The 20,802-nt window shown below is 64.4% G+C and overlaps 1 long non-coding RNA gene, 1 pseudogene and 2 gene segments (V, D, J or C); all 4 read right to left on the bottom strand.

The window, feature by feature from the left end:
- LOC123621654 overlaps window positions 1–19,792 on the bottom strand; it is a 39,331-nt gene extending 19,539 nt beyond the window's left edge. Inside the window, 1 exon segment of the C gene segment in view lies at window positions 19,708–19,792. Within this exon segment, the coding sequence occupies window positions 19,708–19,777 (70 nt within the window).
- The window catches only part of LOC123621545, a 70,503-nt gene extending 50,362 nt beyond the window's left edge, over window positions 1–20,141 (bottom strand). Inside the window, 1 exon segment of the C gene segment in view lies at window positions 20,108–20,141. Coding sequence covers window positions 20,108–20,126 — 19 coding nt within the window.
- On the bottom strand, window positions 6,472–7,342 carry LOC123622148. Its single transcript, XR_006729428.1, has 2 exons — window positions 6,931–7,342; window positions 6,472–6,744 (listed from the first exon to the last, which is right to left on the bottom strand). It is a non-coding gene; the product is annotated as an uncharacterized LOC123622148 (long non-coding RNA).
- On the bottom strand, window positions 10,012–12,986 carry LOC123621499 (annotated as a pseudogene).
- Window positions 20,142–20,802: the final 661 nt, after the last annotated feature.

Genomic DNA, 20,802 nt, shown 5'->3' with positions numbered 1-20,802 from the left:
TTATGACAGCTATCGCTTGATGAATTTCTCATTCATATCCTGAGTAATATTTCCAATTTCTTTGTACTGTTTGTCTCTGGTTCTCTTGTATGTTGCTGTGCTACTTTAATATCATTATGTTGAATTCTTTTTCTAGCGTTTCATAAATTTCTTTTTCAGTGGGTTCCGTTGCTGGAGAACTATTGCCTTTGGAGGTGTCATATTTCCTTGTTTTTTTTCGTGTTTTTTGCGTCTTTACGTTAATATCTGTGCATCTGGTGTAACAGCTGCTTCTTCTAATTTCTTGGATTGGCTTCCACTGGGGAAGATTTTTCCTGAAGACGCGTCTCTGGTGCTGGTCGGGGAAGCAGTTCAGCTCTGGTTCTGGGCGTGTGCAGTAGTAGTCTCCATATGATTTCCCCAGGCGTAAACAGCTCCAGTGTCGTCTGCGATTTCCTCAGTAGCTTCAGTTGTTTGTAGAGGCCGTGGAGAGGCTTTTCTGGGGACAGGGACCTCAGGTGGGCCAGTCCTCCGTCCCAGTGGTGGTAGCGGTGGGCCGCGCCCGCCTGTCCTCAGGCCCCACGCAGCCTGGGCAGGCCCTGGCGTCAGCGGGTCCCAGTGGGCTGATTCTTGGGCCTCCAGGCAGCTTGGTCAGGGGCCGGCAGTGGCAGCAGTGGGCCAGGGGGCGGTGGGTCTTCGGGCCCCTGTGGAGTGTGCGTGGCATGGGTGATGGCAGTGGTGGTAGCAGGTAACACTCAGGCTGCCGTGAGACATAAGCTGGTGTCAGTGGTGGCTGCTAAGGTCCTCGGCCCTCGTGTGGCGCATGGGGGGCGCCTGCTGTGGTGGAGGGGCAGGCAGGGTGGGAGCGGGGCACATGCCAGCCACGGGAGATGGGCTGGGTGATCCCCAGGCTCCCAGGGGCTTGGGCACTGGGGGCAGTGCCAGGCCAGGCAGGCGTGTCCCCCGTCCCTCGGCAGTGTGGCGTGGATGCCAGCTGCGGGGGGCGAGGCTGGGCGCAGCCGTGGTGTGCAGGGAGAGCCTGTTCCCAGGGCGCACGGAGGGGGCTGCCGCCCCGCGGCTGGTGGGTGAAGTGGTGTCGGTAGCAGCGGCCCCAGGCAGGCAGGTTCGGGTCCTCAGGCCACGTGCTTTGGCTTCCTTTGTCCCTTTGTCCCGGTGACAGCCTCCCCACCATGTTGCACTGTGCGCTCCCCTGGGACCCCACGGCCCCACCGGGTCCACCCAGCATCATGCCAGGAGGACATGGGGCTTGTCAGTGGGCTGCCGGGGACGTGGAGATTAATTAGTTTTTCTACAAAAGAGAAGAAGGAGGCAGAGCGAGATTCGGCCGTCTGGAAGAGTCGCAGAGCGCCCCGGTTGCGTGGATGTCCTTCCTTGTCCCAGAGGCGAGCAGACCACACCCGTCACCCACGTGGTCCCTGTGCGAGGTTCCCCGCGGTCCCGCCTGCTGTGGGCACTCGCCAGTGTGGAGCTCGGGCAGGAAAAGAGACGGCCGGGAACTAAAGCTGTGCAGCCTCCCCAGCAAGGCGGGGAGCTCCCACGTCTGAGAAATGTCCCCATGCCCGAGGGACAGTTGGGGTCGACATGGTGAGTAAGACTATGGCCCTTTCTTCCCCTGGCGTTTGCAGTATCAATCCACGCAGTTCTTGGGTGGGAAGCTGACCCAGCAACCTCACTTCTGGGAATCCGACCTGCAGACATTCTCGCGCGGGTCCGCCTGCGGCTGAGTAACAGAGGGAAAGAAAAGACCCCCGCAGCTCATCGGAAGAGCGGCAGCCCCCCAGAACTGCCAAGCCACGTTTCAGAAGCACGAGATCACCGTGCAGGGGCTGGCGCGGAAAGACCCCCCCCCCCCCACCGTGTGTGGGAAAGCAAGTCACAGGATGATCTCTGTAGCCACTGTGTCCTGAGGGGACGGGGCCAGCCCAGGAGCCTGCTCCTCTGCGTGGAGCTTCCTGCCCGTCTCCCGGCCCTACTCCCCACCCCCCCCACCCCGCGACGGGCCGGAGGCCAGACCTGCGGGGGCCCCCCAGCCCAGCCACAGCACCCCGCAGCCGCCGGGCATCATGCGGGCAGTGCAGGCTGCATCAGGACCAAACCCCAAACTCCATCACCCGCTGGGCATGAGTCGAGCTCGGGGTCGCCCCTGCAGGACCCTGAGCCGCCCTCCCACGGGCCTCCCCGCTGTGGCTGTGGGTCCGCACCTCCAGCCACGTCCGAGGAGGACGTCGTGAGGCCACTGGCTGGCACAGGCACCTGCTCCGGGGGACCCAGGACACGAGGCCTCCAGCGCTGACACGGCAGCGGGGCAGCTTTGGCAGGAGAATTACTTCGAGCTCAAGATGCTTAGACAGAAGCAGATGCAGGAAAACCTCTCTGCCCCCCACAGCCCCGCTTTCTCCCAGGAGGGCAGAAGGGCTCTGCAGCCCAGAGACAACCCGACACCTTGCTGGCCCGGACGCGACACCAGAGGGATGTGCACAACACACTCGCATGCTAGCCCTCATCTTCTAGTAGCTTCTCCCATCCTTACCTTCCCACGATCTGCCGCCTTGGGAGCTCAAAGTCCCTTGCCTAAGTCTCGTCACTTCCCGCCACGTGACAGTCCGTTTGCTGAGATGCTCTACAAGCTCGAGTACAAACCACCCCTGAGAGTCGCTCCTCTGTGACCCGCACCCTAACCCTCAGGTAGGCAGGATACAGGTGTAGCAAAGGTGTTTGTTTTGCCTTGTGAACCTGTCTTTTGTTGGTCTGACTTACAGGGCCGGGTGGATGAACCCGTGCCTAGAGGGGAGACGCTTCCCTCTGCAAGAGCCCCCCCCCCCCAGGACAAAGGGAGGGAGGAGTCCTGACACCTGCGGGGACAGAGGCTCCTCCGCCAGCGGCGTGTTGAGGGAGGGCACAAGCCCGGGCAACCCCGTGGGGAGAGAGCCAGGGTCCCTTCCTCAGCACCCGTCCCTCGGAGCCACGGACCCACCTGGCATCGGGCAGAGACGCGGGTCAGAGCCTGCTCCAGGGCAGGGGCAGCGGGGCGGGCAGGGAGCCGGCCAGGCCATTCACGGCACCCACGGCCCGAGAGGGACACCGAGGGCCGGGCCTGCCAGAGTCCACAGGAGAGCAGAGGTGGCGAAGGGCACGTGAATAAGCCATAGGGCTGTCAGGGTGGCCCGAGCAGAGCTTCTCCTTGCTGCTGACGGCACGACGCGAGGGACAGACGGGGCACAGAGGACACACACGACGCAGGTGGGACGGCGCTCAGCCTGCCCGGTGTGCTCTGGAAACACAGCACGGTGTGCCGGGACAGCCCCTCGCTGAGAGAGGAGATGCCGCCTCGGGGGTCCGGCCGACCGCCCGGCAGGAGCCGGGAGTGGGGTGAAGTTGCCCAGGAAACATCCATGCGGGACTGTCTCGTGTGACGGCATGGACCTGGTGACTTCCACGGCGGCAGGCGAGGCCTTTGAGACGGGGCTCTGCGGGCACAGGCGTGCGCGGCCGGGGGGGAGGAGGGCGACGGGCAGCAAGGGGCACGGCCTGTGAGGTCGGAGCCACAGACCCGGGGACAAGCGCTCGGCCCAGGAGGTCGTTCCGGAGCCCACGACTAGTGCAACTTTCCCCGCTGGGTCTGGACTTGCTTGGGACCCACTACTCCTTTCGGAATGGGAACGTGTGTCCCTCACCTGTCCCCCGCCTGTCCCGCCGCTGTGCGCTGGAGCAGACACCGTGTTGTCTGGTTTCCCAGGTCCACAGGTGGAGAGGAGTTTTCCAGAAGGAGTCATACCCCTAGTCTCACCCACAGCTGAGCTAGGTGACATTTAGATGAGATTTTGGACTTGGAGTTGGTGCTGGAATGGGTTAGGGATCTTCGGGTTGTTGATACGGGATGAAGGTATTTTGCACGTGGGGAGGACTTGAGTTTGGAGGGGCCGCAGGGGGGACTGTCAGAGGTTGAGTTGTGTCCCCTGCAAAGTCCGGTGTTGAAGTCCTAACCCCCAGGACTTTGGCGTGTGACCTCACTGGAAATCCAGACTTTGCAGACGAGATCAAGTTCTAATGAGGCCACACAGGAGCAGGGCGGGCCCTGATCCAACGTCACCGGTGTCTTTATAAGAAGGGAAATTTGCACACGCACGTGGGGAGAAGCTGCGTGGGGAGGAAGGCACAGACCGGGTGCTGCGTCCACCAGCCAAGGGGCACAAAGACTGGCACAGACACCAGAAGCTGGGCCAGGCCTGGTCAGGTTCCCTGGTGAGACGGAGGCGCCAGCCCGGCCGACACCTGCGCTCCCAGCCAGGACCTGCCGTTTGGGCCCCGGGGTCTGTGCTGCTGAGTTACAGCTGCCCCAGGTGCCACAGGTGCCGCAGGTGCCCCAGGTGTCCCAGGTGTCCCAGGTGCCACAGGTGTCCCAGGTGTCCCAGGTGCTACAGGTGCCCCAGGTGTCCCAGGTGCTACAGGTGCCCCAGGTGTCCCAGGTGCCACAGGTGTCCCAGGTGTACCAGGTGCCACAGGTGTCCCAGGTGTCCCAGGTGCCGCAGGTGTCCCAGGTGTCCCAGGTGTTGCAGGTGTCCCAGGTGTCCCAGGTGCCGCAGGTGTCCCAGGTGCTGCAGGTGCCACAGGTGTCCCAGGTGTCCCAGGTGCCACAGGTGTCCCAGGTGTCCCAGGTGTCCCAGGTGCCACAGGTGTCCCAGGTGTCCCAGATGCTGCAGGTGCCACAGGTGTCCCAGGTGTCCCAGGTGCCACAGGTGTCCCAGGTGTCCCAGGTGCTACAGGTGCCACAGGTGCCACAGGTGTCCCAGGTGTCGCAGGTGTCCCAGGTGTCCCAGGTGCCCCAGGTGTCCCAGGTGTCCCAGGTGCTGCAGGTGCCACAGGTGTCCCAGGTGTCCCAGGTGCCACAGGTGTCCCAGGTGCCGCAGGTGTCATCCTAGCCAGCAGCCCATGGCCTGCAGAGGCCCCCCCCCCAGCCATCTCCTCAGCCCTCACCCTGTGCCCTGGGCCATGGCCCCCCCCCAGGCCCCAGCTGGGAGGTTGACCCCTGACCAGCTCCGTTTAACTTGAGCGAGCGAAGCTGGAGGAGCCAGGAGGAGCCCGTGGGGAGCCCAGGGCTGGAGGGCCGTTTCCACCGGGGCCGCCTGGCAGCTCCAGTGCCCTCCCGACACTCCCTCTTCCAGGCCAGCTCGGGCGTCCGGGATCCAGCAGGGATGCCGTGGGCCGGGCCCTGTCCCCGTGGAGTGCACATTGAGTGGCAGGGGCACAATTTGCACCCAGAGGCCCCTGGACAGCCCCATGACAGGTGGCCCAGAGCGAGCGCCAGGCTCCCCTTCACACCTGAAGTGGCCTCCTGGGGCCCCGCAGGCGCCCTCCCCAAGACGCCAGCCTGGACGCTTCCTGCACCACGGCTCTCGGGCCTCGGGGTCTGGGAGACCCTCTGGCCGCTCATCTCCCCTCCCACCTGCCCCCTGCACCCCGTCCTTGCAGCTCCAGCTGGCCGGGCCTTGCCCTTGGCCTGTGCGCCTCCCGCCCATCCACACCATGGCCAGCGAGCCCCCGACATGTGCCCCCGACGTCTTGTGCCTGCCTCGTGACCCAGCTCCCCCGATGGCAGCTGTGGAGTGTGTGCTTGTGCCCCCAAAGTCACACCTGGGGGTCCCCACCCACGGACGGCGCTGGGTGCTGCCCTCTGGGAGGTGTTGGGGTCTGAGCAGGAGCCCTGGTGAGTGGAATTGGAGCTGTTATAAAAGGGGCCCCAGAGAGCTTGCTCGGCCTCTGTCCTCACGGGAGGATGCAGCAAGAAGGTGTCGTCTCCCAACCAGGAAGGGGACCTTGCCGGGCACAGAATCTGCTGGCACCTTTATCTGAGACCTGCCCCCTGCAGAGTCTGAGAAATAAATGCCTGTTGTTCCAGCCCCCGCCGCCCCCGCTGGTCTACCGTGCTTTGCTGTAGATGCCGGAACCACGCAGACGCCGGCCGGCTCACCCGGAACTTCTGCTCCAACTTCCACTCTCCCGCGCTTGGCCACTGCTGCCGCCGCCCGGCCCCTGAGCTCCTGCAGAGCGCGACGCCCCTCACGCTGCACACACGGGGTGCACGAGCTCCCTGGGGGGTCAGCCTGCACCTCCTGAGTCCCTGCAGCATAGCCCACACCCACGAGACTTGGCACAGGACCGAGCAGCGGTGGGCTCGCTAGGGACGGCAAGAGAGTGACCACAGGCCCCTGCTGAGCACACGGAGGCCCCGAGGCTGGAGTCCCAGTCTCGAGTGCAGAGCGTGTGTGGGAGACCAGGCCGGGAATCCGCTCCTGCTAGGCTGTCCGAGCCCCTGGGCCTGCGGACGTGGCCCATTCCCGAGTGTGTCGTCCCACCAGCCTGTGCGGAGACAGCCGCTCTCCCATGGCTCCCTTTGCAGTTAGGGTCCCCTCGAGATGCCCAAGCAGCAAGAAAGGTTTGAAAAAGAAAGAAACAACCTCCACGAGAAAGCAGTTTCACAAGATAAAATACACGTTTATTGTAGGGCAACAAGCACGCACAGCAAAGCAGTGCTTGGGCAGACCCCAGGCTGCAGCCCCGCGTCAGTGGGCGTCTAGCCGGTTAGAGAGAAGCCTGCGTGTAGGGCTCACAGCTGCAGGTGGCATGGCAGGAGTTCAGCACAAGCCAACGGGACACGCAGGCCAGGCGGCCCCAGCTCGGAGGCGGTGTCCCTCTGGTTCCGTCTCTTTGGTCTCCGACGTCCTTGCATTGGGGGGGTCATTTCACCTGCAGGCGACAGGGGCAGTGGATGGCTTTTCCCTCTGCTGGGATGGGAGTTGGGGATGACCCGGCCAGGTTGGCGTGGTGGGATCCCCGGGCCCCTGAGACTGATGTCCAGCCCAGGGGGCGCTCCATGCTGCCATGTTCCCTGCACGCGCCCTCCTCCAGCCCCGCGGCCCCGGGCTGCTCTACCTTGAACAAGGTGACAGTGGTGCTGTAGAAGAGGCTCAGGAGGAAGAGGACGATGAAGGTGGAGGCAGTGGTCCACAAGCTCTCAAAGCCCTCCTCCTCAGCGCTCACCTCGCCCTCTGCAAGGGGACAGAGACAGAGGGAGGGGGTTAGGCTCCAGTGGGTGCCCATGGCTGGGCCTGTGGCAGTGAGTGCCCCAGCAAACTCAGCCCCCCAGGGCCTGAGCAGGAGGAGCAACTGTCCTCACTTGGCCTCTTAGCTGCGCTGCACCCAGAGTGGTGGGTTGGGGGCAGTGGAAGGGAGGGGCAGAGAAAGGGGATGATTAGAGCACTGCGTGCACGGTGCGGGTGCTGTGTGCACGGTGCGGGCGCTGTGTGTATGGTGCGGGCGCTATGTGTATGGTGCGGGCGCTGTGTGCACGGTGCGGGCGCTGTGTGTATGGTGTGGGTGCTGTGTGCACGGTGTGGGTGCTGTGTGCACGGTGTGGATGGTGTGTGCACGGTGTGGGCGCTGTGTGCACGGTGTGGGCATCGTGTGCACGGTGTGGGCATCGTGTGTATGGTGTGGGCATTGTGTGTATGGTGTGGGTGCTGTGTGCACGGTGTGGGCATCGTGTGCATGGTGTGGGCATCGTGTGCATGGTGTGGGTGCTGTGTGCACGGTGTGGGCGCTGTGTGCACGGTGTGGGCATTGTGTGCATGGTGTGAGTGCTGTGTGCACGGTGTGGGCATCGTGTGCACGGTGTGGGCATCGTGTGTATGGTGTGGGTGCTGTGTGCATGGTGTGGGCATCGTGTGCATGCTGTGGGTGCTGTGTGCATGGTGTGGGCATCGTGTGCATGGTGTGGGCATCGTGTGCATGGTGTGGGTGCTGTGTGCATGGTGTGGGCATCGTGTGCATGGTGTGGGTGCTGTGTGCATGGTGTGGGTGCTGTGTGCATGGTGTGGGCATCGTGTGCATGGTGTGGGTGCTGTGTGCATGGTGTGGGCATCGTGCGCATGGTGTGGGTGCTGTGTGCATGGTGTGGGCATCGTGTGCATGGTATGGGCATCGTGTGCATGCTGTGGGTGCTGTGTACATGGTGTGGGTGCTGTGTGCATGGTGTGGACATCGTGTGCATGGTGTGGGCATCGTGTGCATGGTGTGGGTGCTGTGTACATGGTGTGGGTGCTGTGTGCATGGTGTGGGTGCTGTGTGCATGGTGTGGACATCGTGTGCATGGTGTGGACATCGTGTGCATGGTGTGGGCATCGTGTGCATGGTGTGGGTGCTGTGTGTATGGTGTGGGCATCATGTGCATGGTGTGGGCATCGTGTGCATGGTGTGGGTGCTGTGTGCATGGTGTGGGTGCTGTGTGCATGGTGTAGGCATCGTGTGCATGGTGTGGGCATCGTGTGCATGGTGTGGGCATCGTGTGCATGGTGTGGGTGCTGTGTGCATGGTGTGGGTGCTGTGTGCATGGTGTGGACATCGTGTGCATGGTGTGGGTGCTGTGTGCATGGTGCAGGTGCTGTGTGTATGGTATGGGCATCGTGTGCATGGTGTGGCTGAGCTCCTGCTGCTGTCTGCCTTTGGGGGCAGGAGTTCCAGGGCTCGGTCTGTAAGAGTCTGGGGCCAGCATGGGCGGGGTCCCCGATAGCCTGGTGCAGGGGTGGGCTCGGGCCAAGGCTGAGCATGGCTGTGACCCTGAAGTCTTGTCCCGGGAGCCCTGAGTGGCAGAGCAAGCATGAGAGATGCAGCACACGGACACAGGGGGGCGGGGAGCAGGGTTGGGACCCCAGAAGAGGCAGCCAGCGTGTCCTGGGCTCTCCTGGCAGAGGGGGCAGCACAGCCAGGGCCGCTTGAGCTGAAGCAGGGACCGAGGCCGCCCACCCTGTGGCTTAAGGGTGGGCAAGCAGGTGCCTGGGCCTGAGAGGCGCCCCCTCCTCACTTCCTCCCCCTCCCCCTGGGGGGCGAGTCCAGTGCGGCTGTCTCAGGATGGCCCTCGGGACTGAGGCCGACCGACAGCTGAGCTTCGCCATGGGACGAGGGCATTTGGGGGCCTGCAGCCCTGCACAGATGGGCTTGTGGGGGCATCTGGAGCTTAGGCCCCCACAGCGCAAGAGCATGGGGAGGGTCCCAGGGATGACCCAGCGGGGGTGAGCGCTGTCTGCTGGGTGTGGAGACCTTGCTCGGGCCCTGCCTTCCCTGCCCAGGGCGTGGCCTTCCCTGGGCAGCTGCCCCCTGCTCTGGGCTGGGAGCAGGGGGGTTGCAGGGAAGCCTCGCTCACCCTCCTCTCCTGGGGCCCCTGGTGACAGGAGCGGGGGGCCCCTGCCCACTGGGGCCGATGCTTGGACACTGCCGGCTCCGTGAGGACATGGCAGGGACCCTGGCTCTGTTCACAGGTGGTGCTGGGTGGCTGCTGCCTCCCGCAAGGGCCTGGACCAGGAGGGCACCCCACCCGGCACAGGCCTGGGCCTCCCTGGGCAGCTGCAGCCGGCCCGGCCCAGTGAGGCCCTCTGAGCCCCTGCCCTGGGCCTGGGCACGGAGGCCCTGGCCAGAGCCCAGGTGGGGCCGGCCGGTGAGAGCTTTTCCAGGCCGAGACAGGACAAGCAGAGCCTTGGGCGCGAAGCCATGGAGCCAGCGCGGAGCAGGGAGCAGGACACGGGAGCACGGAGCGGCGGGCACAGGCCCTGCGTGACAGAGGTGTGTGGGGCTGGCCTGTGCGTGCCTGCATGTGTGCACACGTGCACATGCATGCCTGTGTGCATGCATTCATGTTTGCATGCATGCTCATGTCTCTGTTGCATGCATGTGTGTAGATGCACATGAGTTCATGCACGTATGTGTGTGTGTGTCCACCCGTGTGCATGTGTGCTGTCTGTGCCCGTGTGGCCTTGCTGTCAGGTGTCCTTCTGGAAGCAGCAGGGGGAACGGCGTGCCGGGGCTCCGCCAGGTGTGCGGGGCTTCCCGAGGCTGCTCAGAGGTGTGAGGGGGGCGAGGCAGGGTGGGGCTGTGGTGGAGGGTGGTGTGCGGGGCGGGGGCTGGGGGGGTGCAGCGCAGCCCCAGCCCTGGCAGGTGAGAGGGTCGTGCACTCAGGACCAGTGTCTTTTGAAGGGATCTTTTTATTGCTAATTTTTATAAGATGCACGCCTCAGCCCGTTGACACGGTTAGTTTGCACACATAGAGCGACTGGCCGCCCAGAGCCAGGGCTGGCGGGCAGGCCAGTGTGGTCAGTAGCAGGTGCTGGCCGTGTCGGACAGGATCAAGGACACGTTGTACAGGGTGGGTTTACCGGTGGACCTTGTCCACGGTCCTCTCGGTGACCCTGTTGGGCAGGGGCCTCGTGGGCCACGACGCAGGTGAAGGCCTCCCCCGAGTTCCAGTCCTCCTCGGGCACGGTCAGGAAGCTGTGGGCGAAGTAGAGGCCCGGGGTGTGGGGCTCGGGCATCGAGGGCGCTGGTCACGTACTTGTCGGAGGACACGGGCTGGCCCTTCTGCATCCACTGCACGTACACGTCCGCCGGGGGAGTAGCCCTTCACCAGGCAGGTGATGGTGGCCGACTCCCGCAGGTTCAGCTGCTCCCGGGCCGGCGGCAGCAGGTAGACGTCCGGCTTGTGCAGGGCCAGGCCTGTGGGCAGAGGCGGTGTGAGGGCGGGGGGCGGGCGCAGGGGCGTGGCGGGGGCGGGCAGGGGTGGGCGGGGGCCTACCCTTGGGCTTGGAGACGCTCTGCTTCAGCGGCGAGGGCAGGTCCATGTGGGTCACAGTGCAGGTGAACCTCTTCCCCCGAGTCCCACTCGTCCTCGCAGATGCTGGCCTCGCCCATGGCACTGAAGGTGGCGTTGGGGTGGCTCTCAGAGATGTTGGTGTGGGTTTTCAGGACATCGCCGTTCTGGCGGGTCCAGGAGATGCTCAGGCTGTCGTAGGTGGCCAGGTCGGTGACGAGGCAGGACAGCTTGGTGGACTTGGTGAGGAAGATGCTGGCAAACGAGGGCGGGATGGTGAAGACGCGGATGCCCGTGGAGGGACCTGGGGCGAGAGAGCGCTGGTCTCAGGGGCTGGCGGGTGCGGGTCCAGGTGAGGGGGCAGCTCCCCCTGCCCTGGGGTCCCACTGCAGGCCCCGCCCGCCCTGCCCTGGGGGGGGCAAAAGTCAGAGAGCAAAGGTCAGAGAGCAGATGGCGTGTTGGACAGCGTCTGCCAGACCCGAGAGGACCCGAGTGTGCGTGCATGCCTGTGTGCATGTATGTGTATGCATCTGTGCATGCATGTGTGTATGTGTGCGTGCATGTGTGTGCACGTGTACGAGCATGCCTGTGTACATGTATGTGTATGCATCTGTGCATGTGTGTGTGTGCATGTGTGTGAGCATGCCTGTGTGCATGCCTGTGTGCATGTATGTGTGTGTTGTTTGTGTGCACATGTTTGTGCCTGCATGTGTGCATGCATGAGTGCGTGCATGTGTGTGCACGTGTGCGTGTGCATGTGTGAAGTGAGGGTGGGTGCTGCCCTGGGGGACAGGCCACTCACTGGCACCACACATGGAGGACACGTTCTTCAGGAAGGTCAGGCCCCTGTGATCCACGCGGCAGGTGAACACGCTCTGGATAAGCCAGTCGCTCTCCCCGGATGGTCAGCATGCTGGTGACCTTGAAGGTCGAGGGCCCAGACCCTTTGGCCTCAGCCTCCACCGGGCCCGTGGTGAAGCCGGACGCCAGCGGCTTCCCCTCGTGCAGCCAGGACACGGAGATCTGCCGGGGGCGGAAGTCTGTGGCCTGGCAGATGAGCTTGGCTGTGCGGGTGCTGGTGCTGGAGAAGGCGTCTCGGGGTGGCATGAACACGCTCACAGTGGGGGGCTGATCATCCAGCACTGCTGGGAGGGGACAAGGCGTCAGGCCGGCCGGCCCCCCCCCCCCCCCCCCCCCCCCCCCGCCGCTCCTCCCGCCCTGGCTGGCCCGGCCTCCGGCAGGGTGGGGCAACCAGCTCTCACCTGGCAGCGGCACGTTCAGGTCCTTGTTGCCGTTGCTGTGCCGCACCTTGCACACCACGTGGTCGTCTGTGCCCTGCAGGACGTCCTTGGAGGGAAGCAGCACCTGCGAGGTGGCCATGTACCTGCCCTCCCTCAGGACAGACGGGAAGGTCCTGACGCCCCTGACGGCGGATGAGTTCTTGTAGTTCCAGGAGAAGGACATGGAGTCGGGCAGGAAGTTTTCGTCCCGGGCCAGGCAGCCCACGACCACCGTGTCCAGCACGGCGTTGTCGCAGGAGACCAGGGGGAACAGCAACGGGGGCGCCGAGCTCCCTGAGGACGCGGGGGGACAGAAGGGAAGGGGTGAGGCACTGTGCCCTTGGGCCCCGCCAGGCAGGGGTCTCTCTCTGCGCCCGCCCCCGGCCCCCGCGGCTGCCCCTCAGAGGCCCCGGGTGATGGGGCTGACGGCGTATGTGGCCCAGGGTCCCCGTACACGGCTGCTGGGGGGTGGGGAGCCCCCACCTGCTGCAGAGCACAGCTCCGAGCGCCCGGGCAGGCCTGGGGGTGGGGAGCAGGCAGACCGAGCCCTCCTGTCCCCATGGATCTGGCTGCCATCCCGCTGGGCCCGCGCCGGCTCCGCCTTCCCTCCATGGCGTTGGAGCGCCATGTTGGCATGCTCAGCTCCGAGCACATGGAGGGCCAGGCTCCACATCCCGACATGAAGCTGGGAGCCACACGAGGCGGCCAACGTGGAGGGGAGCCCTCCCCCAGCCAGGCTGTGCCAGCCCAGTCTCACTGCAGCCCCCCGAAGCCCCCTGACCAGGCACCTCGGGCCCCTTTGAGGTCAGAGGGAGGCTGGGTGTGGTGGGGAGCCCTGTGCACACGTAGCAAACCCGAGCAGCCCAGTCCAGCAAGATCACCAAGAACAGTACAGTGTCGGCCAAGACACTCCAGCACAGCCCCCTCAGCCCAGCCTAGTCCAGCCCAGTCCAGTTCAGCCCAGCCCAGCTTAACCCATCTCAGCTAAGCCCAGCTCCCCTCAATTCAGCCCAATTTAGTCCAGTTCAGCCCTGCCCAGCTCAGCACAGCCCAGGCTCAGCCCGGCCCTGCCCAGCACAGCTCAGCCCAGCTCAGCCCGGCCCTGCTCAGCTAAGCCCAGCTTCTCTCAATTCAGCCCAATTTAGTCCAGTTCAGCCCTGCCCAGCTCAGCTCAGCCCAGCTCAGCCCGGCCCTGCCCAGCCCAGCCCAGCTCAGCCCAGCTCAGCCCAGCCCAGCTCAGCCCAGCTCAGCCCAGCACAGCTCAGCCCAGCCCAGCCCGGCCCTGCCCAGCTCAGCTCAGCCCAGCACAGCTCAGCCCAGCCCAGCCCGGCCCTGCCCAGCTCAGCCCAGCCCAGCCCGGCCCTGCCCAGCTGAGCTCAGCCCAGCTCAGCCCAGCACAGCTCAGCCCGGCCCTGCCCAGCCCAGCTCAGCCCAGCCCAGCCCGGCCGTGCCCAGCTCAGCTCAGCCCAGCTCAGCCCAGCACAGCTCAGCCCGGCTCAGCCCAGCACAGCTCGGCCCAGCTCAGCTCGGCTCAGCTCAGCCTGGCTCAGCCCGGCCCTGCCCAGCTCAGCTCAGCCCAGCTCAGCCCAGCACAGCTCAGCCCAGCTCAGCTCAGCCTGGCTCAGCCCAGCCCTGCCCAGCTCAGCCCAGCCCAGCTCAGCCCAGCACAGCTCAGCCCAGCTCAGCCCAGCTCAGCCCAGCCCAGCTCAGCCCAGCTCAGCCCAGCCCAGCTCAGCCCAGCTCAGCTCAGCTCAGCTCAGCCCGGCTCAGCCCAGCTCAGCCCGGCTCTGCCCAGCTCAGCCCGGCTCTGCCCAGCTCAGCTCAGCTCAGCTCAGCCCAGCTCAGCCTGGCTCTGCCCAGCTCAGCTCAGCTCAGCTCAGCCCAGCTCAGCCTGGCCCTGCCCAGCCCAGCTCAGCCCGGCCCTGCCCAGCTCAGCTCAGCTCAGCCCAGCTCAGCCCGGCCCTGCCCAGCTCAGCTCAGCTCAGCTCAGCCCAGCTCAGCCTGGCCCTGCCCAGCTCAGCCCAGCACAGCTCGGCCCAGCTCAGCTCAGCCCTGCTCAGCCCAGTCCAGGCCGGCCCTGCCCAGCTCAGCTCAGCCCAGCTCAGCTCGGCCCTGCCCAGCTCAGCCCAGCTCGGCCCAGCTCAGCTCAGCCCTGCTCAGCCCAGTCCAGGCCGGCCCTGCCCAGCTCAGCCCAGCCCAGCTCAGCTCAGCCCTGCCCAGCTCAGCCCAGCTCGGCCCAGCTCAGCTCAGCCCTGCTCAGCCCAGTCCAGGCCGGCCCTGCCCAGCTCAGCTCAGCCCAGCTCAGCTCGGCTCTGCCCAGCCCAGCCCAGCTCAGCCCAGCTCAGCCCAACTCAGCTCAGCTCAGCTCAGCCCAGCTGAGCCCAGTCCTGCCCAGCCCAGCTCAGCTCAGCCCAGCTCAGCCCGGCCCTGCTCAGCTCAGCCTGGCCCTGCCCGGCTCAGCCCTGCCCAGCTCAGCTCTGCCCAGCTCAGCTCAGCCCAGCTCAGCTCAGCTCAGCTCAGCCCAGCTCAGCCCGGCCCTGCCCAGCTCAGCCCTGCCCAGCTCAGCTCAGCCCAGCTCAGCCCGGCTCTGCCCAGCTCAGCTCAGCTCAGCTCAGCCCAGCTCAGCCTGGCCCTGCCCAGCTCAGCCCTGCCCAGCTCAGCCCAGCTCGGCCCAGCTCAGCTCAGCCCTGCTCAGCCCAGTCCAGGCCGGCCCAGCCCAGCTCAGCTCAGCCCAGCCCAACTCAGCTCAGCCCAGCTCAGCCCAGCCCTGCCCAGCCCAGCTCAGCCCAGCTCAGCTCAGCCCTGCCCAGCTCAGCCTGGCCCTGCCCAGCCCAGCTCAGCCCGGCCCTGCCCAGCTCAGCCCGGCCCTGCCCGGCTCAGCCCAGCCCAGCCCAGGCCAGCTCAGCCCAGCTCAGCTCAGCCCTGCCCAGCTCAGCCTGGCCCTGCCCAGCCCAGCTCAGCCCGGCCCTGCCCAGCTCAGCCCGGCCCTGCCCGGCTCAGCCCAGCCCAGCCCAGGCCAGCTCAGCCCAGCTCAGCTCAGCCCTGCCCAGCTCAGCCTGGCCCTGCCCAGCTCAGCTCAGCCCAGCTCAGCTCAGCCCAGCTCAGCCCAGCTCAGCCCTGTCCAGCTCAGCCCAGCTCGGCCCAGCTCAGCCCAGCTCGGCCCAGCTCGGCCCAGCTCGGCCCAGCTCAGCTCAGCTCGGCCCAGCTCGGCCCAGCTCGGCCCAGTTCAGCCCAACCTGGCCCAGCTCAGCCCTGCCCAGCCCAGCCCAGCCCAGCCCAGCTCAGCTCAGCCCAGCTCGGCCCAGCCCGGCCCAGCCCGGCCCAGCCCAGCTCAGCCCAACTCAGCCCAGCCGGGCCCAGTCCTGTTTATGCCAGGTCTGCCCAAGCTGGCGTTGCCCACCCTCGTCCTTTCCTGAAAGCAGGTAGAATGGTAGTGGCTGCAAAGGGGCGGCCCAGCAGGCCCCTCTGCCTGAGCTAAAGCCACCTGGTTGCAGGGTTCCTGGGGGGCCTGGCCGGCTGCTGTCCTTCCTGTCTCCCTGCGGTGGCCTCCCGAGCCCTGGGCCCAGCCAGGCTACGCTGCGGTGTTGGCTGCAGAGCTGTTCCCGTCCCTACCACCCTCCCCTGCTTGGGTAGAATGTTTCCTGGCAACTTTAAAGTCATGAAGACATCTTGAGAGATTTAAGAGTTTGGGAGCCTTTCTTATGATAGAAATGAAAGTTATTCTTGCCTTAGGGTCGCTCTGCACTGAGACAGGAGAGCGTCGGGGACGTTCTCCTGGGAACCTGCACCCCCTGCGGCAGGCCCTGGCCAGAACTGCCCCCTTCTGAGTCTAAAATAAGCCCCTGGCTTCAAATGCCCTCTAGATAAAAGTCAGCACTAGAAATGACCGGGAAAGCATTTTTTTTTATCTGAATGCGACAGCTAAAATCGTGATGGTCGCTGTACATCACTGGGAAGGCCCGGGCTACCCCGAGGGCACAGCGATGGTCTAAAGGCCAAAGCTCACTGCAGCTCCAATAGGGACCATGCACGTGCCGCCTGCGTGTTTTCAGTCCCCACAAGCCACGCAATCAGCAGTTCCCAGGCAACAGAGCAGCTCATGCCAGAGTGTCCTTGAAATGCTCGGTGGGAAAAGGGAACCGTGAGGGGCCCGAGCGTGGTCACTCGCAGGACTCACGGGAACGAGCCTCTTTCTCCTCCTCAAGCAATAAAGGACGAAGCCCCTCAATGCAGAAACAGAACCTCAGACACAGACTTTTCAGAGAAGCAAACTGGGCAGTGGCGGCTGCCGCTGTCTTACCGCGTCGCTGGAGGGTCCCGTGGGGTCTCGGCGCGGAGGAAGCCCTCCCAGTCCGTGAGAAACAGCCGGTTCACGGATAGCCAGTCGGCCCGGTGGCCGGAGCCACCGCCGCACGCTCCCAGCTCCGCGTGGGCCGGGACACCCGAGGCCAAGGCCAGGCCTGGTGGCAGCCTGCTCGGCCCCCGCGGGGCCAGGGCGTGCCTTCCGCTCAGAGGCCCAGCCCGCGGCTCAGCGCAGGAGCTGCCGTCTAAGCTGCTCCCAAGTCCCTTTCTCTCCACCATCTGCCTGAGTTGCTGTCACTCCACCGGCTGACGGGTCTAACTGAAACAGCGCCGGACAACCACACACAGCTCGCCTGACGCTTATCCTACAGCGATTACTTGAAAACTGGTCTTGAAAAAGACTGAAATGAAGGCAACTGTCTCAGAACGTCACAGTGTTTCTCCTAAATCGCAGAGAGGAGGCTGATAAACCTAAGAACTGCGAACTCAGCCACTGTAAAAAGAATGCTTCAATGTGGGCAGCTCCTGTGTACCCATAGTAACTAAAAGTAAACATTAAAGAAAAAGAATGCTTTGGGGTATGCGAAAAAGCTTTGCGACTAATTGTTACGTGAAGGAATAACAAACACAGTAATTTAAAAAGTTTTATGACTACACCAATAAATTTCCCCCAAGACTGTTTAATTTCCTAAACATCTTACTCTAAAAATGAATACAGTTTAGAAGCTGAGAAGCTCATTCTGAGCAAACTGGAAGCTGATAAGTTAAGATTAAAAAATTAAATTCAAATAGTTAAAAAGGGAAGCTTTCCAGTTTCTGCCAGCCTTGCCTTATTTTAGAAATGCAAACGAGCCAGGTGTTGTTTTGCCCAGAGGAAGACTTTCAGATCTGTGGGCTGGGCAAAGCCTTTGCAAACCACTTCTTCAAAACCATAAGCTATAAATTTATCAATTGTGTTTTTTTGCTTCCTAAAATAGACTCTCGGTGTGACCTCCTTCCTGCCACCTGCTGCAGGTGTCCCCGCCCGCAGGCGGCACCCTGACCGTCACGCTCCATCTGCCCCCAGCCTCGCTCAGTCCATCTAAAAAATGAACCTGACTTGTTATTGTCAAAACTCAGTCCCGCGCTGGGGACCACAGCACGGCGTTTCTCAGCTAAGCCCGTAGCAGCCTCTGCCAGAAAGACATGCATCACCCTTGTCAATTCAGTGATGATAAGAATTTTAAATACTTTGGCATTTAACAAGAGTAGATATACTTGAAAAGTCTCTCACGTTCAGTCACAATGTCCTCAGCCGTTTTCTCGGGAGCCCCTGCCAAGAGCACAGGTCTTTAACATTCAGCGTGCGTGCCCCTGCGGGACAAGCCTTTCCTCTTGGAAGCGGCCCCCTAGCACTGAGCTCTGGGCCCCCCAGTCCCCACCAGGGCTGCGGCCGCCCTCTCGGGGGCTCCTCAAGCACCCCTCGCTCTGGCCGAGACCAAGACCCTCCCCTCTGGGCTCGCGCACTCGACAGTTCTCCTCTAAGCACTAAAGAATTGGAGAGACAACCTAGCGGCACTCTAACGAAAATGTTCCGCGCGCACTCCACACGCCAGGCCTGTGCTCCAAACACCACTGTCGGACACATTCCTCAACCGCCTCTCCCTCCAACAACTCAGCACCGCCAGCCCCAGAGTCCGGGCCTTGCTAGCACCTCCCCGCATGTGCCCCCTGCCCCCGGCCCCTCTTCCAGGGGCTCAGTCCCTCCGCCAGACACGCCGATGTGACTCCCACTTTCCAAAGGCCTCGGAAAATCCATGGAGGCTTCCGAAGTCCCCGGGTCCCCATCCGTCCTGGCTGGCCCACCCAGGTCCCCTCGGGGACAGGTCCCAAGGACCAGCCCCAGTTTCTCAGAAACCCCCCCCCAGGCAAGAGGGGAAAGTGAAGGCCATGGAGTGGCCGTTCTTACCTGAGGAGACGGTGACTGGGGTCCCTTTGCCCCAGAAGTCAAACCAGGAGTCACATTGTGACGATTGTGCCAGGCACTCGGCAAAAACCGGTGCCGGCTGAGTCCTTGGGACCCCTTGGTGGGCCGTGGGGAGGGGGCACAGAGACCCCTGGCTGCCGAGTCCAGGTGGAGGGTCTGGAGCCTCTGCCCTGTGCCCTGAGAGCCACCGGCCCCTCGGTGGCCCTTCCTGAGCCCCCAGACTGTCCCCAGTCCTTCCTGGCCCGAGACCAAGACACACTTATTTTCCCCCAAAATGCGGCAAAAACCCCCCAGAGTTGAGTGGCAGAGGGAGAGGGGAGGACTCACCTGAGGAGACGGTGACCGGGGTCCCTTTGCCCCAGTAATCCATACCGTAGTAGTCACAATGGCGGAATCCCCATTGTCACCCACCAAAAACCTCTGGCGTGCTGCCTGGCATCTCCCCGGCCGCCCAGAGACCTGCAGGTCTCTGGGCATCACACGGAAGCCGGCCGCCCGAGTCACAGTTTCCTCGGCTGTTGCCCACTTCGCTCCCTGCCTGGGGCAGAGGGTCCTGGGACCCCCTCCTGGGCCACCCTCGCAGCCGGGCCACTGCCGGCCTGGGGAGTCCGACCCTGACACACGGGCCTGAGTGGCCCTGGCCGGGCCCGGCCCCCGGGAGGCAGGTGCTTCGCGGTGGGCACAAGCCTTGCCGTCCCACCCCAGCAGAGCAGAGAGCGGTCACCCCGGACCACCCAAAGATACCTGGGCCGGACTTGGGGACAGGGAGGGTGCCCCTCCAGCCCCGTTTGTGGGGCCCCTCTCCTCAGACCCCTTTCCCAACCTCCAAAATGCCTTCTGGGTGACTGACCCCATGACCCTGAACCCCGAGTGTTCCCAGGGCTCACCTGAGGAGACGGTGACCGGGGTGCCCTGGCCCCAGAAGTCAAGCCAGGAGTCACATTGTGACGATTGTGCCAGGCACTCGGCAAAAACCGGTGCCGGCTGAGTCCTTGGGACCCCTTGGTGGGCCGTGGGGAGGGGGCACAGAGACCCCTGGCTGCCGAGTCCAGGGGGAGGGTCTGGAGCCTCTGCCCTGTGCCCTGAGAGCCACCGGCCCCTCGGTGGCCCTTCCTGAGCCCCCAGACTGTCCCCAGTCCTTCCTGGCCCGAGACCAAGACACACTTATTTTCCCCCCAAATGCGGCAAAAACCCCCCAGAGTTGAGTGGCAGAGGGAGAGGGGAGGACTCACCTGAGGAGACGGTGACCAGGGTCCCTTTGCCCCAGTACTCAAAGTAGTCACACTGCCAGGGGCCCCGTTAGGGGGTGTACAAAAACCCCACCCTCCTGCCCGGCTGGCCGCAGGCCCCGCTCCTGAGGCCCCCGCGTCCCCAGACACGGGCAGGGCTCTGTCCACCCTCACCCTGCAGCGGAGGGCCCCCCTGCAGAACACCCCACCCCGGCCCCCGGTCCCACAGAACAAGGAACCCATGGAAAAGCCTTTCCCAGCTCCAGGACAGAGGCAGCGGGAAGAAAGCCGTCTTACCCGAGGACACGGTGACCAGGGCTCCTTTGCCCCAGAGATCCAAAGCGTCACACAGGGCCCCAGCCCCCATTCCCGCCCAGACATGAACTGCACCTGTGTGGGCCGCTGCACCCGCCAGGCTGAGTCCCTGCACCCAGCATGGCCCCAAGGCTGGGGGGGCAGGCAGGTGACGGTGACTGGGGGCCAGGCTCCAGCTCTGCCCACAACTTCTCCTTCCCACCAGGCCCTGTCTCTGCGGCTTCTCTCCCCACTCGAGGTGGGTCACCACTCAGGGCGGGTCCCTGACGGGGCCAAACCCAGCCTGACTCTGGGGCTAAGGGCCCCAGGGATGGCGGCTGTGGACCCTGGGGACTTGGCCTGGTGCTGGGCGGAGAGGCTGGCAGGGGCTGCGGGGACTCACACGAGGAGACGGTGACCATGGTGCCCTGGCCCCAGTGATCGAAGATCCAGTAGCACAGCCTCTGCCCTCCTGCTTCTCCTGCACAAAAACACTTCCTCCCCTCCCTCCCTGAACTCCTGTTCCCGAGGCTGAGGCCAAACCCCTGGCCTGGCTCAGCTCACCTGGCTGCCCACTGTGCCCCGAAGACCAGGTGCCCTGGCCCCAGCCCTCCAGGTGAGCATAGGTGCAGCCAGCCCTGAGCTGGGGCGCAGAAACCTGCGCAGGGAGCCCAGGGAGCAGAGGCGGGTGAGGTGCTTTGTACACTTGTCAATCACCGCGGCCAAAACCCCAGCGCAAAGGGAGGCTGTGGGCGGGGTTGAGCTCACCGCTAAGGCCCCAGGGTGGTGGGTGCGGGGCACCCTCGAGGGGCCGGGCCCCGTAAGGCAGGTGATTCCCGCTGGTGCCCCTCGGGCTGTGTCTCTCTCTGCTCCCATCTGCGGAGCCGGGCAGCGCCGACTTGATCCCACCTGTTCACTGCATCCGACCCACAGGGTGGTCCGGCGGGCAGGGGTCTCGCCCAGCACAGCAGCCCGGCCTGGCTCTCCATGTGCCCACGAGTGCTGAGCCCCCTCCCGGGCCCTCGGAGCTGCTGGTCCTGGCCGGGGGTCTCAGCTGTGCCCTTGATGGGTGCAGGGGGAGGGGCAGGGTGGCCCCAA

Source organism: Lemur catta, chromosome 1 (genome assembly GCF_020740605.2).
Source record: "Lemur catta isolate mLemCat1 chromosome 1, mLemCat1.pri, whole genome shotgun sequence".
In the NCBI taxonomy this organism is placed as follows: domain Eukaryota; kingdom Metazoa; phylum Chordata; class Mammalia; order Primates; family Lemuridae; genus Lemur; species Lemur catta.
Note: the sequence above shows the minus strand (reverse complement) of the source record. Positions and strands in the feature narration are given on the sequence as shown.